Source organism: Thunnus thynnus, chromosome 16 (assembly GCF_963924715.1).
Source record: "Thunnus thynnus chromosome 16, fThuThy2.1, whole genome shotgun sequence".
Lineage (NCBI taxonomy): Eukaryota > Metazoa > Chordata > Actinopteri > Scombriformes > Scombridae > Thunnus > Thunnus thynnus.
Window position 1 is genome coordinate 13,803,507 of NC_089532.1, and position 19,256 is coordinate 13,822,762.

Genomic DNA, 19,256 nt, shown 5'->3' on the forward strand with positions numbered 1-19,256 from the left:
TAGTGTAGATGCAGGGGAAAAAAAGAACACATTCATCAAAGCATATGGTTCCTTTTTCGATGCTGTTACTCATATTTTCTTTCCCTACCTGTCGAACCAACTAGAGCTGGTTATCCACAATACATCATTAGCAGCAGTAAATGCAAATGAATCTTCGCTGTGTATGTCAATTTAGACCCTACGTGTATGTCCTTGAAGCAGCTGTAAGGAACTGAGATATAAACTTGACCCGAATGGTGACCGACACTGGTAGCCTGACAGGGATACACACCCTTACACACATGTTCCCACATGAACACACAATTCGAGAGACTGGCAAAACTAACAATATATTTTGTATTTCACGCTTGATTCCTGCAAGGACTGTTTCCACAATGCACAAAGACCAGCTCCCCTCCTTGCCGCACACTCACAGGAGTGAGATAGTGCAGTTCTGTTTGAACAATCATTTCTCAGTCCAGCTGAATTCATGCTGACGCTCCAGTTTGCTCAGTTTGCTTTCTGAAAACTCCCCTCTTCCTCTTTTTAATCCTCTGAGGGGAAGCAGAGAGAGAGGGAGAGAGAAAGAGAGAGACCAGCATTGAATGCTGACGGGGACATAACTTGCCTTCCTTGCATACCTTGTTTACAGTCTCCCTCCCTGCTGCTATACCCTCCTCTCTCAATGGAGCCATAAAAAACAAATAGGGGCTTTTAGAGAAATTGCCTGTGCACTGAAGATTAATAACAGTTGCACCAGTTCACCCAAGAAAGTCTCCAGAGGCAAAAACGATATTGGAAGATTAAAAGTGCCACATCCCTAAATTGGAATGATTCAGTGCTCAGGTCGCTCTCTAACCAGCTTATTGAGAGTCAAGGCCTTGGTCTACCTGCCAAAGAGCATTCATTAAGTATTTACTCCTGGATGAAGATCCGCTGCATGAGTATAATGATGAGCTGAGTTTGTGATCGAACCTATGTGTCCACGATGAAAGGGTGGTGGCCTGGCATCAGCACAGAAAAAAACAGGTCATCCTGTGTGAGCTTAGGTCACCTTCCCCATGTCTGTAGCCCATTAGTTCAGTGTGTTAAACTAGCCTGCTGGCAAAAGTAAGCAGAATACCAATTTGGCCCATTATTTTCACTGAATAGAAGTATGAGGTGCAGCACAAATCTTTAGGCCTCCTATTGGACCCAGAGATACCTTCATTATTGCTGCACATCTACACAAACACAAAACATAGCTACAGTGTATGTACCATCCTGACCTCATGATAATTGAAATGATATGGTAGCAGGACTAAGATATAAAAAGGCATTGTAATGATCATGTCCCTCTCCGGAAAAAGTTTAAAAATCAATTCAATGAAATGACAAAAAACACCATATTTTTGAAGGATGTCATGTCATGTTTTTCTATAATATTATTATCTTTACAATATAATTTATAGGACAACATTTTAATAATGACATAAAAAGTACAACCTAAACTCATACTATACTACTACTTATTCAGTGAGACATCCTCTTTCCTCTTTTTCAGCAGTGGCCCGGAGTTTCTATGGCAACAAGGAGACACGCGTCTCCGCAGCAACCAGAGCAAAGCGTCTCTGAAGTTGCATAGCAACCGCCACAAGACACAACGGGCTTCACGCTTTGAGTCACCTAAATATCAAATAGCAACTTTTCTCTTCGTCCTCGCTTGACTTTAAACAAGAGAAGACCTGTGGATATGTGGAGGAACCGGACGGAGCTAAAAGCGCAAGGCTTCACCGTGAAAGCCACCATGAAGAACTCCGTGGTGAGTGAAGTTATGTGACGTCGTTAGCTAACGGTCGGTTAGCGTTAGCTTTAACGTTAGCAGTGTATGTATGGCATAAAGTTGGGCGTGCCAATTCTGAAACAACTGCCTGACAACTGACTAACATATTTACTGTATAGCATGTGTTATTGGAGGAAGTTGTGAAGAAATATCTGTGACATTTATTGGGGGGGGGGGGAATCATATTCAGCGTGACGTCATTTCACATTCAGGTTATAGCCTGACTGTGGGCTGCAGATACAGTCTTGTGAGGCTGCACCGTTGCTGTCAGTGAGCTCAAGCTGTCAAACTTTACATTCACTACACCATGTTTTTGAATGCTAGAAGTCTCTAGCTCAAAGTTTCAGACAAGAGTGTAGTGTGAGAGGGACAGACAGAGGTTGAGTTGTGCTTTGTGTAGTACATGAACACTGACAGTCTTGACTCCCACATGCTGCCATCAGTGTGGCACCACTACAGTATCTAGGATAAGTTACAATGGATGATGGTGCAGCCTCTTACTTGCTGCTTTAAATTATCCTCTTACTCCTTCTTTCCCCCCTATCATTTCTCTGTTGTTATTCAGCAGAACCATATCATCCATTTTCTTTGTGCGAATTCTCAGCACACAGTACAGAAAAATGGGGATGGCAGTGGAAAAAAGCAAAAAAACCCAGAATGCCAGAACATATTCTCTCCAACCATCATTTTGCTGTCCATGTGTTTTTGGGCGTGCATGTGTGCGAGTATGTGTGTGTGTGTGTGTGTGTGTGTGTGTGTGTGTGTGTGTGTAAGGCTTTTGGTCAGACAAGTTTGGATGGGTTTCACACAAGTGTGGGGACTTGAGAACTCTAAAATCATTCAATAAGTTTTATGGGCTAAAAATGATGCTTTTAGAAGCCATTCCAAAGCTATAATGCTATCATTAAGACACTATGAAATCCAGAAGCCATATGCTTAAAAAATGCAAATGTCTTTTTTCTAACATCTTGGAGTTACCACATTAACATAAAAGGTGAAAGTTTTATAGATTGGCATGCTTGTGGAGTAGCTGGAGTTGTAGACAGTACATGATTTGATTTTACAGGCTCAGAGATGTTATATTATTTTCTCAGCCACCAAACCTTTTATGTATTCACCTAAAGCAGCTACATATTTCTGTCCTGGTGCCCCTTCTCTTACTCTTTGACAAACAAGAGCATCGCGGACCTTGGTTTCCTTGCTGAGCAGTCCCCATATTGGACCTCTAGTGTAGTTATTGAGGGAGGAGACTAATTTCCAAAGACAGCCAAGTCAAGTCTTCCTCTCCTTTCATTTATTGCAATGGATCAGGAAAGTGTAATAGGTTTATATAGCAGAGGACATTAGTCTTTATTGATGGATGTATTGAGTGGTCTGTGAAACCTGCTTTTGTGCTTCTAAAAAAATACATCATTGGTAGAAATATGGACTAGTTGTATTAAGGGTAGGTCCTCAGTAGCTGTATCTGTGAATCTATTAGACCAAAATGAGTTGACCAAATCACATTTGTTTTCATGGTGTTTTATGGTTTAGTGTACTAGCACAATTGTGAAATGGACTAAATTAGACCACTGGCTTTAAACATGAATGGAGACATTAATGGGAATAGGATGATGTATGAACTGGCTTTTCCCCCTTTACTGATATAGTTTGCCAATACAGGTCATTGAAAGATGTAGACTACGTGTAGCCTCCCATTGTGGTCTAGCAGATGTGGCAGGCTGTAGGAGTAGCTAATGTGATAGACTGTAATCTGCTGAAACAAACAAGCCTCCCAGCAGCACATTTACACAGGCATCCTTACTTTGGCACTCATAAACCAGAGCTAATCAGGGTTTGTGTCTGTAGGTGTAACACTGAAACCTGTGTTAATTTGAGTCCTTCTCTACCCCTTCTCTCTAAGCTCAACTCATTTCACATGAATAAGCCACAAGACTATCAACCTAACTCGAGATGGAGAAGTTACTCACCTTTTGTCATAAGAAAAGACTACTGTGCTTCAGTTCATGTGAGGAGAACAGTTATGTTTTCTTGGCTCCGTTTTAGAGGAATGCAGTATATACTACAACAAACAGTCTGAGATGCCTCACACATTATGTCTTCCTGCTTTTAATTCTCACTTGGCACCTTTACACCGAGACAATTGCTGCTGGTGAGTAACAAAGCATGTCACAGACAGTCATATTGCTTAAATTGAAAGACTGAGGCATTTTGTTTACTCTCAGTTGCTTGATCTTTCAGGCAATTATTCCCAACCTATTGAGACAACATGATACTCTTCATTTCCACCCTTAAAGGAAGAGATTCTAAGACAGGTGGCTTACACTATGAGCAGTTTTTATATACTAGGTTTCAGGGATATGAAGCTTGCAACTTATCCAAGAGATTCCAAGAATACATTGATTTGCTTTCTGCTTTTTGTTTTGATGCTCTAATTGTTGACAGCTTTGACGTGTTTCATGGTGAAACGAGTGCACTGCATCAGAAGTTGAGGCATCCGTGGTCAGCAATAATTTAATTTGAAGAAAGTGTCAGTTAAATATTTTCTGGCAGCAATACCCTGCCTCTCACTTCCATATCTTTTCTGCTTGTAAAATGTTGACTGTCCATTCTTGGGTACTTTGATGCAAACAACCTAACTAGGTCTTCCTCTCAGAGCCACTAGTTTTTTGTAGCCACTTTTTTATAGACAGCCATTGCCTTGTTACATTCACACTGTACTTAAAAGAATCAAGCCTTTGTGATAAAAAGAGGTGCGAGAGTTGCACAGTTTTGATGACAACAGTAAATACTTGGAATTGAAACTGCGGCTCTCTCTTTTTTCTATGGCGGGGGCTGCCTTGAGATGCAAAAGAGGCAGTCAGAGCTATCATTGACTTCCTCCTCCTTTTTTGAAGGTCATAAACAAATCTCCTGTCAAGAGCCTTTGCGAGGAAGGCTCCTGCAAAGCCCTTTAATATTCACCATCTCCCCAGAGGATCTGCTATGTCTGAGACATGAATGATACTCTTGCACTGCTATACCACTGGCTAAATCCCCAACAAAAACCATTACATTTTTCAGAGGCTTGCTTGTGTCTGTTGCCCTCTGTTTTTTTCCTCCCCTGTGGTCACTGACATATCGCTCCAGAGAGGGCAGCTTTGCAGAGAGCTGTGATTTGTAGGTAACGACAAGGCCATTTCAAGCCTTGAAAGGGTATGGGGAGTTGAAGCATAGGCTTATTATGCTTTAAAGTATTTGTGGTCATAGAAATTGAATCAATAGCACAGGCCCCTAAAACTCTCCACCCTTTTTTTTCAACTGATTCATCCCCAAGCATTTAAAGAGAAAAAAAGATTCACTTTACATTCTGGTGGGAGGTCGTCACCTTGTGTTTCAGACAGAGAGGGAAACAAAACTGTTATTTTCTGTGTCAGAGGCTTATTTCAGCTAGGTGACAAAAAATAACGGGATTCAGGAGAAAGCGCAAACACCTGCACAGTGTGCACAGTGCACAATGGACATGAATACACATACTGTATACGTGATCATCACAGCTGACTCAGATAAACCAGCTATTGAGGAAAGGAAGATATGAGTTTTCTTGAGCTATTCAGTAGGAGTGGGCAATATGGATAAAATCATCTATCAGTGTAGCCATATGGGGACGTACGACTTTGACTAATCCAGTAAATTTGACCTTACAAATAAAGATATTAATCAGATTGACGCAAAAATAATATAAAAATCCAATATTGCCATAAAGAAGTCCTGCTTACTGATTCACAACACTGCCTACAATGGTCCCATAGACCTTTTTCACAACAGAGAATCTGACATAGCAGGAAAAGCACAGGTGTAACTCCATTATCCAGTCCCAACAAGGCATCCCATTGAGCCAGCGTGCACAATACTGAGCCCTGACCGAATACCTAAGTAGAATTTAAACAGTGTATTTAGTTTATTCTGGGGCTGCAACTAACGATTATTTTCATTATCGATTCATCTGCTGATTATTTTCTCGATTAATCAATTAATCATTTTTGTATAAAATGTCTGTTTCTGTCGCTGTTTTTCATTAATGTAGCTGTGTACCTTGTATGTAGGATGATGAAGTCCTAATAATTATCTTAATTCTACAAAGCTTTGATTGGTTGACTGTTTCGCCAACTGGTGGAAACAGCTGTCAATCAATCAATCAATCAATCAAGTTTATTTGTCACATGTAATCATATAAGGTACGGTCACAGTGAAATGTAATCCTGTCAGTTCCTTCAATTTGTGCATTAAAAAGAGTTCAAATAGAATAGAAATAGTAATAAATATGTATGTGATTGGAGGGAAAACAGCAAAAACAAGACTCTTCTTCTTCAAGCCATCTTATCATTTCTTACTTGATGTACTGTTTACCAGTGTCTACAACAACTGACCTATCTGAGTTAGGGAATGTGGAATCATGCTAGCTTATACCATCTGTTTAAACACCTACCTAAAGGTAAAAACCTTTTGTCAATCAATCAGACACACTTGAGACCAGTCGTGCAGATAGGGTACAATTGATTTATAGAAGATGTGGAATGTGTGCCCTTAGATCATCATCGTGCCCTGTAATTGATTTATGTACACAATAATTTGTAGGATGTTTGCCATAACACGGTGTCCTTTAATATTTCCTCTTTTTGTGTTCTGCCTTCTATGCCTTAACAAAGACCGTCTCTGTGAGGACATTTTCAAGGTCTTAGGTGTCATGAGGCCCTTTCTCTGAGAAAATGCTCCTTTTATGAGAAGATATGAAAGAAAAGATGAAAGTTCAAAGTGTCTGTATACTCTCCTATGTTCTACACTACATATACAACCCACACGCAAGAACATGTACACGGTCCTCTTTAAGACACCGTATAGCACAGTTCAACCGAGAGGGCAAATCGATACAAACTACACCTGATCCCAACCTCAACTTTTGTGTGTGCGAGGGTCTGCAGATTGCTGACCTGATAGACTGCTTTTATAACAAGCACAACTCATTTACTGTTTACTTTGGCCTCTGGGATAAAAATTGAGCTGGCAAACACCGTCACCAAGCCTGCCACGAATCCTCCTGCAACCCGCGAACGCTTTTCCGCCCACAGCCCCACCGTCATCCCTGGCTCACCCCACTAACCCCAGGGGACAGATGGAGACTCCGTGCTAGCGAACGTGACCTCCATATCTTATTCCTTACCTCCCCCACAGCATCATCATTATATACCTGAGCAGATGTCTTGGCCTCCATGCTGTCTCCCTCTCTGTCTTCATCTGTCTCTCTCTCATTGTCTTTCTTTCTCTGCAGAACCTTCATTCAACCAGGCAGGTCCCTAAATATAAAAATATTTTACACCGAGAAACAAAGGGCTGCTAGACAAATTGCTTTATATACACTACAGTATGATAAAACCTAAACCAAATCAATAAAACAGTAATAACAAGATAATAAGAGGTAACAGGACATAGATGCACTTTGATTTTTGGAATTTAATTGTGTTGTATCAAAGTAATTTTGTCTTTAGTCGATAGTTTAAAGCCATGCATTGATAAGATTGTTTCAGAGATGTGTTGATCCACATCTCAGCTATTTGCCTTTGAAACTCTAACCCCTGAGTGTCATCTTAATAAATTAAGCCATCTGAACAAATTAAACAAGTGACAGTTCAGAATTGATTCTTAATTAGGGTTTAAATTAGTCTCAACTTTCAGTGCAGCCTGATTAAATGTAATCGCGCTTTCAATTGCGATATAAACCTAGTTAAAATGCAGTCTTAAAGCTAATTTGGTATTAAATTAATCCAGATTTAAAAGTTTGTTTATTGCCTGTTGTGTATCAGTTAAATCTTAATTTAAAGGGATTGAATCTTTTCCTCCAACCACTGAAAGGCCACAGGAGAGGTAGGGAAATCATAATAAACAGAACATGAGCACAACAAGGACAAAAAAAGGCCGCAAGTTTGAGATAAAAATAAGCCCATTGTCAGTTATATGGATGGCAGGCAGTTGTTGACCATGATTGAATCCTTGAAAGCTTTTATGGAGATGAATCTGTCTATTTATTATTTTCACTCAGTCAAAATCATTCCTCCCCATCGCTCCAAACACATTTACTGGACACAGGAACTCACAATCTGCCCAGCATGATACATAAACTGGCCATGAATCTGGCCGGGGTGTTTTGTGTGTGTGTTGTATTTGAAGCATGCCTATGCAAGTAAAGGCAAATTGAACTTGGGTTTCCGCAGTTGGAGGCCATGCTGTACATAAATTCTCTCACCTGTCCGCTTTGCTTGCCTCTCTTGAACTGCATCACAGTGTTTTCTAAACTAGGGGAGTTTGTAGACACACACACACACACACACCGTTGCACACCCTAAGACTATTTTTCTGTATCCGTCTTTCCTTCCCTTGGCTTCTGCACGCTCATCTTATCAGCACCAGAAGCCTGTAGTCCATCCCAGTAAGCAGCTGGGTTATTTGAGGAAGAATTGAGTCATGGTAAAACAGGTTAAATTGGCAAAGGGCTCTGGAAGCCTGCTGGCGTTTCCATTACTATCGATCAACCACGGAGCCTAAAGGTCTCGAGTGGTCTGAGCATCGGCAGACTTGAAAATCATATGGTTTCCCCCCATAACTTTTGACTTTGGCTGCCCTGCTTTTTACTTTAAAAGCAGTGGAAAAATAAGACTGACCCAAAGAAGCATATTTTCAACATTGTTTAAAGATACTTTTTTTTCATGCGTTAATTAAAACCATAAAAGGGAAATGGAGCCTGACTGTGAAACGCCATGACTTTGCTCTCCCGTTCAAACCTGAAATTGGTGTTTCGGTACAGAAAATCCACAACATTTCCACTAAAGATGAATTTGGCAGAACTTACAAGAAGTTGTTTCTGTGCCTCATGCTCCTCCTCGCCAGGTATCAGCAGATAGATTATGTTATAATTGATGGCATGGCATCTGAAGTGCATGGCTGCTGAAATGTGTGTGACCTTTCCCGCGGTTGAGGAAAACACCATCTGGAAACTTCAGTCAGATATGGAGAAGTACTTCCACAGCAGTCTATCATGACCTTATAGGAAGTGCTCGGCTGATTATGTCTATTATGTTTGCTTTCCTCAGAGCTTGGTTGACAATTACACTGGCCTCTGTGTTTGTTATGGTCTCCTTCAAGCCCTTGTAGCTTGCATCCTAATTAGATGGCTTTTAATGGAGACTGTTTATTGCTCCTTGCAGAGCCTCTGTTTTCCGCTCTAGAGTTAATTAGCCCTATGTCATGTGATAACCAATGCAGAGGACATCTAGACCTATGCCTCTCTGTGTCCTTCTTGAATCAAAATCAAGAATGTAGGGGCTGCGTCATTTGAATTATGTGCTTGTTTCCATTTAGTCTCAGTCCTATTAAAAGCACGGATGAATATAAGGACATGCTTTGATGTTGCTATGTTAAACATAACCACACACACACACACAAACATGCACAAGTTATTTGGTCCATTAGACACCAAGTTCCTTCTAAATGATTAAAAATGACCATAAAATCAATTTGCTTAATACGTTGTCAGCTAATGTTGTTTTATCCCGCTTTAACAGGCTTGGTGTCAGTAAGACAGTGAAGTTATTATCAGTCCATTTCGTTTCACCTTTTGAGTTTGAAACTTTAATCTTATTTTCTTTAATGTCATTGATTTAAACCAGCAATCTCATGTAAAACTGTTTCACAAATGGAAACATGGGGGCGACAGTATTATTTTGCAACCTACTTGTACATAACAAATTCTCTTATCTATTATATTGGGATAATTACTGTAGTTTTATCATGTTTACTGCTTCTAAGGCACTTGCATATTTCTTTGTGTATATGTATAAAAAAAAGAAAGGTTCTTAAAATAGCCAGAGCAATAAAATAATCTTTCAACTAAAACTGTGTTTTCTTTGTTTCTTCGACTGCTTTTCTGCCTTGTTGTTATTATGCTTGGATGGCAGAGTGCATATAAATCTTGTTATCTTGAACAATTTAATAATTAAGAGTGAAACTAAATGAAACATACAGTATATTAGCTATACAGTAAACTGTGGGCTGAAAAAGAATTGTCAGCAATAAAACAGTTAATTAAAGCCCTTATTAAGGCTTTTTTTATGTTTTTGGTAACCAATTAGACACACTGTTACTATAACTACATGCAACAAAATATGCTAAACATTTCATGAAATAGGTTTTTGTTGGGTGGAATTCTGCTCAGCAGCTTTAGTTTGCCCTATGCACTGTGTACATCCATTATATCACTGTTGGTTAGTTTCAATTTGTGACCACGTTTCATCTTTTTAGAGGCAATTTGTCTGTATTTTGTCATGATTTTCAAACCTGTTCCTTTTGACATAGTAAACAATTTAGAACTCAAAATTAAAGCGCTAATAACCAGACCTCTTTTATGGCTGACAAATGCTGCTAAATGGCTGTCCAGCTCCTCTGAACCACCTTTGTAACAGTGTTTGTAATTGTGGTTAATTTACTTCAGTGTTAAAGTCAGTTTTCATCAAACATTTACATTGTGTTGTGTACAATGTTATTATCCACACGTACAATAAATGTACTTACTTGTCAAATACAAACTCCACACTCTTAATTTGTCCATGGTCATAGAAGTCAGGTAAAATGAAACCTAAATGAGGCTATGCTTAAGTGTATTAAACTGACAGGACATTAGCTATCTAATCATCCCCCGTCATTATCACCCATCAGACTGCCTTGTCCTTGCTAGAGGAGAACGGGCCTTCCTGAGTGCTCTAATCTGCCAGCGTTAGGCATGTGTTATACACTTTACTATATGGTCATACAGTATGTGGCAGCTACACACACTGCCTACATCAACATAATGGGAAACAGTAGCAGAAAAATCAATGTATCTGACAAACACGGTTGTTCCAATCCAATAATGCCAAATGGTGGCCTTTGTTTTGCTACCCCCCACTTTGAAAATCTTTTAAAATCACTGTCAGTGCAATAACATTGGCCTGACCTTTGGAATTTTGCTGACTAGCGCAGAGACCAAAATGGGCTGCAAGTCTGTAATGCGTCAAGGACAACAATGACAAAGTCCACCATGCATTAGTGATACAGTTGCATACTTGTAATAAATAAAAAACAAACAAACATACAAAAATGTTCCTTATTTCGGTAAAGTTCTTTCTTCAGAGAGGATGGATCGAAGGGCAGAACAACCGTGAACCAGTGCCGCCCTCTTGCACACAGTACGCAGTTTGAAACGCACAGCAGCCAGCTTCGTACATGGTGATTCAGGACTGTGGTATTCTTCACCTGGTGCCAAGAAAGTAAACCTGCAAACCCCTTTGAGATGTGAGGCAGTGTGTGCCTTCTCTTCCAAATTCCACTGAGGATTGCTCCGCTATTTAGCTCATGCCTCGCATCCAGCTGAGTCAAAGTGTTCCCTGTTGAAGGTATGCTGGAGGCAAATGCTCGTCTGCAGCAACCTGGAGAAGGCAGCGGAAGGGAAGGGCTGGAAGGCAAAACTACTCCGATACTGTCAGAAATGATCCACATCACGGCCCGGCAACCCTTTCAGCCACCTCTGCTCATTACCCTCTTCGTCCGGAAACACCAAGCAAATTCTACTAACGAGTGTTTGATCAACACGGTGCGCTGTGGCAGGAAGAGACAGGCAACCTGTTCATGACTCATTCCCACTCTACCTCTCCCTCTCTTTTCTACTTTTTTTTCTGTCTTTTCTCTCAGTCTCCCTCCCACTCCCTTAAGACAGAAGAGAACAAAGGCAGAGACAGAAGAAAAGCAATATAACCCCTTGGCCCTTATCTGTGGAGCACACCAGAGCATGTCTGGCCTCAGACACAGCTTTGCCTGTCCTTTGAAGGCCCTCATCTCCCTTTGATTTCAGCCAAATGGTTCAGCACAGTGACAGATGCTCAACTTTCCATCTGTCACTCTGACACCCATCTCTTTAGTGTTGTTGAATCTAACCGACTTTGTTTGGACTGCCTGTCTGGCTGTCTGAGTAAGGTTGTGTATGGCGTTTAATTAGTCTCAAAATCAGCGCACATAAAAACCGGGCACATGCGCGTGATACGAGGGCACAGAACAGTATCAGCGGCAGAGAAGAAAAGCATCCTCAAGAGGGAGCATTTCTGCTCTGCGCAGAGAACAGTATCCGCAAGCGGAAAAGCATCCTTGCGAGAGAGCATTTCTGCTCCATGTGCACAAATGCGGCAACACATGCTCACTCGTCAAGTTGACTTTTGAGATTTTGGAGGCAGGGATGGTATAGACAGTCTCTTCCTTTGATTGGTCACTTTGAATACTGACCATGACCTTTGATTGGCTGTTTGGTTTGATCACTGACACAGTCGAAGACAGACAGTTGCCTAAGAGAACAAAAGCAAACATAAATAATGATGTTTAGCAGCTGATCCTGTGTTTTTTTTTTACCACTTACACATATGAATAAGTGTAAGACATCGTAGCAAAATTAACGCTCTTTAAACCCACTTTCAGATTTGTGAGAGCTTTATTTTGCTTATGATAAACAGAAAAAGGGCAATGTCACTGATATTTCTCCATTCACACCACATTAGATCAGATCCAGATCAAAAGCCACTATACTTAGACTTGTCAAATCTAGATTACATTACCAAGGGGACTCCAGACAGTCATTAAAACAGTTTCAGATTTGTGAAACCTTTATTCTATTTGTGAAAACTGAAAAAAGGGCGATTTCACAGCTTTTCCCCCATCTAGACCACATTGGACAGATTAGAAAATTTACTCTATAACCAACAAAATGGAGAGACGTGGAATGGTGCTGTGAATTTCTAGCCGCATGATCAGTGAAATCGGCCTTTTTTGTGTTTTCACAAAATAGGATAAAATTTCACAAATCTGAAACTGTGTTTTAATGACTCTTTGGTAATTTAGTGACATGGATACTGATGTGAGTGCTAATGTAAGAGAATGGGACTAAGACCTTTAGCTGAAACAGATAAAACAAACTCCCTACCACTTTTTTAAGGTCGTCTGTGCTGTCTTGGCTGAATTTTCACATTTACATTTTATACATTTTTTTGATGCTCTGATACTGAGTGATTTAACGAGGAGTGTAAGGGTCATCATCACATTACCTTGACAACATTCCTCTGAGATGGGCCACGAAAAGACATAAATATTCAAGCCAAGGAGAGTCAAAGAAGTCAGCCTTTTTATGAGAGGAAATTAGAGTGATAGGAGGGGGGGGGGGCGGGATATTGGAGAGCGAATATGATTCAGTAGGGAGAGGATGATGCAACACACCTCTTAAGTAGATGAGTTTTCATTTTATGATGGAAGATGAAAGGGATTTTGCTGCTCAGACTGAACTTGGGAAGTCATATTTAACTCTTACCTAAATAAACAGTACTACGCTCTTTTTAATCATTGCTTTGGCACAGCCTGTTTGAGATCTTTTGCATCAACTGTAAGCTATATCATTTGTGTTTGACAACTGGGACACTGCCTGGCTGCTATTGTAGCGCGCTCCTGATTGACTAGCACTCTTTCACACAGCCTTGATTTATGCTCGTCATCAGAGGTATGGGATAGAGGAGGTGGCACAGAAAGACTATTACTAATAGCCTAGACACCTGTTTCACTGTCACAGCATCTGCAACCTGCAATGCAGAGCAAGAGGTGGAGAAGGGGGGGGGGGGCGATTGGATAGATGAATGGATAGATGAATGGATCGGAGGAGCAGGGATTGATAATACTGAAGTAGACCTGTATGACTTTGCATATATATCCTGCTCTCTGAAGAAATCAGCTCAAAAGCCAGGGGTTGCTGGCACAAAGTGCTTTGGGCATGTCTTTGCTTAAGCTTCTCTCTGTTTGTTTGTTTGTGTGACTGTGTGCAATGTGTATGTGTGTGTGTGTGTGTGTGTGTGCGGGCGCCTTCCTGTAGCTCTGCTAAAAGTGTCGCCTCTCTGTCTGAGAGCTGCTGCAGCAAGCAGTGTGAGATTTTAGGCGTCAGAGAACTTGCCTGTTTTTAAGGCATCTGCGAAGCAAAAGTGTTTTTTTTTTCTTCTTCTTTGTCTCTCAGGTTAATCCGAAGGGTGGACTATCATTCAGAGCATTATCCTTGCAGGAGGTCTCGATAATAGACCTCTGTTCCATATATAACACTCACTGTTTCCTGTAACAACCTCTACTGGGAGCCCCATTCCCCTCTTAGTGTGTGGTGGTAAACAGGTTTTGGAAGCTTTTTATGTTACATTTAAATAAGTAAAAGAAATAGAGAGAGCAGATAGAGTGAACATGTGTGTGTGTGTTAGTGTGATTGGATGTGTGTTCAGTTAAGTTAGGGGGGCTATGTGTCTTGGGTATCTACTAGCAGAGCGGGGATGTAGCCTTCAGTGTGCTTTCCCCCTGTTTAATTTATGTAAAGGTCAAATTTCAGACCATGCCAGGCTTTGGTCTCTGCATGGTGTCTCTGTAAGCAAACCTCCAGCATCATTTTTAACAGACGGCCTTACAGGCAGCGAGACTGATTTCCAGGAATAGAAAGTCACACTGGGCGTGCGATAAGACCAAGGGCCTGGGGTTCATTTTGCAATACATACTAATCACCTAGATAATGTTCTTCACTGTTAAACAATATTCCCATATCAGAGGTAGAACCTGTATCTCTTGCCATGTGCAGCCTGCTTATCTCCCCATGCCTCCCTCCACTCCTCAGGGATCTGTCAGTGCCAGGCTACCTGTGACACTTGATTATGTGTGTGTGTGGTTGTGTGATGGTGTTGTGTGGCAGGCCATCAGACTGACCTGGTCTTGCCTCTCTCATCTCTGGGGTCGTCTGGGGCTCTGTGGCAAAATTGATGGGCCCCCACTGCTCTGGGTGTGTCTCCCTCCTCTTCCTTCCCCTGTAGGTCGGTCGCTGCCAAATCAAACCTTCTACAACTCCTAGTGTTACCTTCTAGCTGAAGCGTGTGGCCAGTGTACATTCACCTGCTTGCCTGCTGTGCAGCTGTGTATCTATTCATCATCTCCATGCCTGGTTCCAGCCTCCTTACCCATCTTGGCATCTCCCTGTCTGGCTGTTGATTTCTACGACTGCCTCCTTATCTGCTTCGCTGCCTCTTTACCACCTGCAAAACAAACTTAGATTTCAACTTTTGGAATGAGTCATGCGGCTATTCTGAGCTGTGTCCAGTACTCCGTTTAAAACACCAAGCGTTGTTACTGACTTCAGGACCATTAATATTCTATGAGGTGATTTTCAGTCGGCTATAAATTAAATGCTGTTATGAGGATGTTTATTGATGAGAAGCTACTTATTTGGTGAATAAAATCCGGGAGACAGTTAAATTCTTCATTCTCAGCAGCAGAAATGGCAAATGCGGCAAGTCAGGGATGTAGTTTTCCTTGTGTGTCTCATTAATTTCATGGCCCAGCGTAGTGCTTTAATACCTTCAGGTGTCGTCATTGGGGCTGTAGAGACAAAGCATTGGATCGGTGTGTCCCCCCACTCTCTACCAGCCAGGACTACAGCGTGTGCCTTATTCTCTTTGACTGCACACATACGTACACGCATCCACATATGTCCCCCTCCATTCAAAAATGTGGACATTTGAGCTTCATTGTGTATAATGATGTATGCAGTTTTTGAAACTGGGAGGCTGTTTTTACATCCATCTGCTGAAGAGGGAAAGTTTCTCAGTGGTCATTGAAAACCTGAGTTCAAGGATGGGCCTTGATGGGACATCACAGCTAGTTTGGAGACTAATAGTGGTCCACTATGCAGCTTACACAAGTGTGATGTGGAAACTTGAAGCTTTGGACTTTTCAGTGAAGGAGGAAACATCTTTTGTGTCCAGCAGTTAAACTTTTGAAATGAACATTGCATATTCATCAATTCTGGATTTTTCAATGAGGGAGAAGGAATAGATGGCATTTTAACATTTTTAATGAGGTAATTGTACTTTTTGGGGGGAAACACATTAGACACATATTACAATACAACACAAGCAGAGTATTTTATATATATATATCTTACAACATGTCTAGAGGGCATCTTTAACTGTTTATCATGGCCACGTATTACACATTGTTGTGACAAAAAACTGAAAATGATCATGGTAATTCTTTCTAACAGGGCAGCACAACAAATTGCGAAAATTCTTACTTAAATTGAAACGAATAGTTTCAATAGTCCATCAGTTCTTTATAGTTAGACTACATAACAGAATGTATGGTATTAACACAGCCTGCACAGCCTGTGTGGTGTTCTATATCTCTGTTTACATGGTTTGTGTCACTGTAGTCCTGACTTATGTGAGTCAAGCAATGTGTATGTTTTTTTTTTTCAAAGTTTAGCCTCATGGGCTCAGTGCATGTGGTTTTCCATTCACTTCACAAGTAGTAATATATTCTGCCTTTGCCATGCAGGCTGATTCACTCTGTGCCATCATCTCAACTGTGGTTTGGTGATATGAATCAGCCAATAGGGCTCTATAAGCACAAGACTGCCCTGCTGCCTTGCTGATAAGTGGGCCACACAGAGAAGATGGAAAATACTTAGGGCGTTCTCACTCTCTCTCTCTCTCTCTCTCTCTCTCTCTCTCTCTCTCTATCTTGTTCTCTCTCTCTCTCTCTCGTTTGCTCGCTCACTCCGAGCCTCTTTTGCTTAAACTCCTCCTTTCACACTCCTACCTCAAATTCTTTCTTTCACATCCCGTTAACGTCTCACTGTGTCTGTGCTGTTCTTTTAAGTGATGGGGTTAAACTAGAGGAGACAGAAAACAGTGGGGCGCTCTTCAATGCTTGAAGCTTCTTTTTGAAGTTCCTCTTTAAAGTTATCCCACTTGCGCACAGTTCAATAGTAGGTGGCTGTCACCTGTTTCATCCTCGTGTCTTTGTAGTGACACGAGGTGTGTAGTATTGCCTTTGCCGAGCTGTGTCGTCATTTTTCATTACAAACATCCCTGCCCTTGTGCGTGTGTGTGCGCGATACAGTTGATGCAAAAGCCTCTGACACGATGACAATTGTAAAGCACACCTATGGTCCTGTGAGCTGTGAACAAAAGACTCTGTTACCTTTCATCAGTCTGTGGTTTTCCCGTCCAGTGAGAGCTCTTTCCTCATTTGTTCTCACCCGACCTTGTCTCTCACAACAGGGATAATTTCTGCACATAATGAAACTCACTCGCAGACTGATTGCACTTCTTGCTGTTTGGTCATGAGAAATTAATGGATTGCTGCACAAATATTGCAGATTTATTCTACTGAGAAATCAGCCTCCCACCAGACTGTGTTTAGCCCTGCAGAGGAAAATATCCTGTCGAATGATTGTTTGGACATGACCATATAGCAGAGATTCCCTAACAGCCTAAATACCTCCATTAGTTTGTCTGTTTTCTTGTTTCATGAAATGCAGTTTGAGGATAAAGCACACATCTCTAGCCCAGACTGTATCCCTGGTGGCCAGTAGGCAGGCAGCAGGCTGGGCTATGGAGGAAAATGCCCTGTAAATAAAGAGAGCTAATTTTGTTGCCTGTGGCAGCGATGTGCAAGCTGACCTTATCAGGAAAGCCTCGGCCTGTCTATTCCATCCTCTGTGACTCACCTACCCTGCTTCCTCCCTCAGGAAAGGCGGCCTTCTGTACGGAGCTAGATTTCAATAACCTCTCAACCGAGAACAGCAGTGAAATGCAGAGAGAGAGAGACAGAGAGAGAGAGAGAGAAAGCGAGGGAGCAAGTGCGCCTACCCCCCTTTGCTGCCTCAGTAAACAGGTGATGCAGTGCACCCCTGTGCAGTGGCACCCTTGTTCCCCTTACAAATGCAATGCAACAAAATGCATTTTCACCCCCGGCAGACACGAGGCAGAAGCACGCGATAGGAGATGGATTGAAATGAAGAGGGAGATTAACGAGGGGCTCATTTGAGGAAGTGCAGTAGTGATGGCGATGCAGGGTTGACAATGAATTGACAGCCCTTCGCCAGACATCTATCAGAGGCATTCAGAGGTGTTTTGGGGTGGTGGTATAGAGAGATGAGAGAGAGAGAGCTGGAGCTGGAGGCCCAGGCACAGTGATGGATCACCTACATGCCGCAGCAGCCCCGCCACGCTGAACTCACCCTCAGAATTGATGAGCCACACCTCTTGTCGCCCTGTCTCTTTCTTCCCCTCATATCCACTATTCCTCCATCACCCTCCCCCATTCTCCATCTCCATTTCTCGTTTTCCTCATTCTTTGTCTCTCGATTCTCTCTCTCGTGCCGTTGCTTCCCATTGTCCTCATGTCTCTGTATCTCTCTGCGACTTTCTGCCTATATCTCATCCCTCTTTTATCCCCCTTTCTCTTCATTTCTTTCTTTCCGTTTTTTTCCTTACACCTTTTGAATACCACACCCTCTCTGTGTGTCAACATCAGGCAGGAGAGCCATGGAAGGGCCATACTAATAAGGTTAGAGGGAGCATCTCTGTTTCCCAGGGTGACACCTTTATAAATGACAGGAGCATGAGGCCCTGCCGGTGTTCAATCACCTCTGCAGGGGATCGCCCATGGGGAGCTCAGCGTGTGAGCTATGTGGTGCGTGCGCGTGCATGAGTGTATGTTTTTGTGTTATTGCCTCTGTGGGCCTTGCAGCAGCCAGGTTTACGGTGGAGCTAGTTGGAGTGGACAACAGCATTAGGGAGGAAACAGATCTGGAGGCAGAGTGAAGGCGAAGGAGAGAAATGACAGCCCGGAGCTCATCTGACCAGTACTGCCTTGTTATGACTCCCTGATGTGTGCACCAGGGGCACACAAAACAGACTCTTCCTCCCTTTATTGCCTCACACCACCTCTATCTCTGTTCTGTAGTCTGTCGCCTCACAGGCTCGCTTTATGGCTTCCACTGAGGGGCGGGATGTTATCTGCTCATATAGGTCTATGTTATAGGCTCCTTTTTTTCTCCGTCTCTTTCACTATCTGTGTTTGTGTTTATGCCAATGTTTTAGAACTGGGATGAACACAGTATTCTGCCTCGCATGTGGCTGCTTTTTTTCAGCGCCCATTTCAATAACAACACAGCCACCTTTTGTGGCCACACACACCAAAGGCGCAGTAACAGAATCAGCAGCAGTTGTTGTCGTCAGCACAGCCAGTCTAAATCGAGTTAACACAGATCCGTGATCACCCATACAAGAATGAATTTAGGGACGTTGTTGCTCATAACGCGAACACTGGGTGCTTCTTATTTGAAATGCTTCTCATGACCTGTCCATAAGTTCACTTCGTAACAACAGCTTCTCAGAAAGCTATGACGAATAAGCTAGTTTTTGTGAATCTGCCGTAAGACAAATTAGGTTAGTGGCTATTTGGGATTCAGTAATAGGGGTTTTTCTCTCGGTATGCAGGAGCTTTAGACCCGAATGTCATCAATGGCAGAACAGGAGCAGGCAGATCA

General features: G+C 42.0%; 1 protein-coding gene across 4 annotated transcripts in view; it reads left to right on the forward strand.

Annotated features, from left to right (window-relative positions):
* Positions 1 to 1,559: 1,559 nt before the first annotated feature.
* Positions 1,560 to 19,256, forward strand: part of pacrg (PARK2 co-regulated) — a 147,049-nt gene continuing 129,352 nt past the window's right edge. Inside the window, exon 1 of one of the 4 annotated variants that reach the window (XM_067614467.1) lies at positions 1,560 to 1,780. In XM_067614467.1, the coding sequence (XP_067470568.1) occupies positions 1,712 to 1,780 (69 nt within the window). In that variant the 5' untranslated portion in view covers positions 1,560 to 1,711. The remainder of the gene's footprint in view (positions 1,781 to 19,256) is intronic. The other 3 variants (XM_067614468.1, XM_067614471.1, XM_067614466.1) reach the window with 3 other exon arrangements.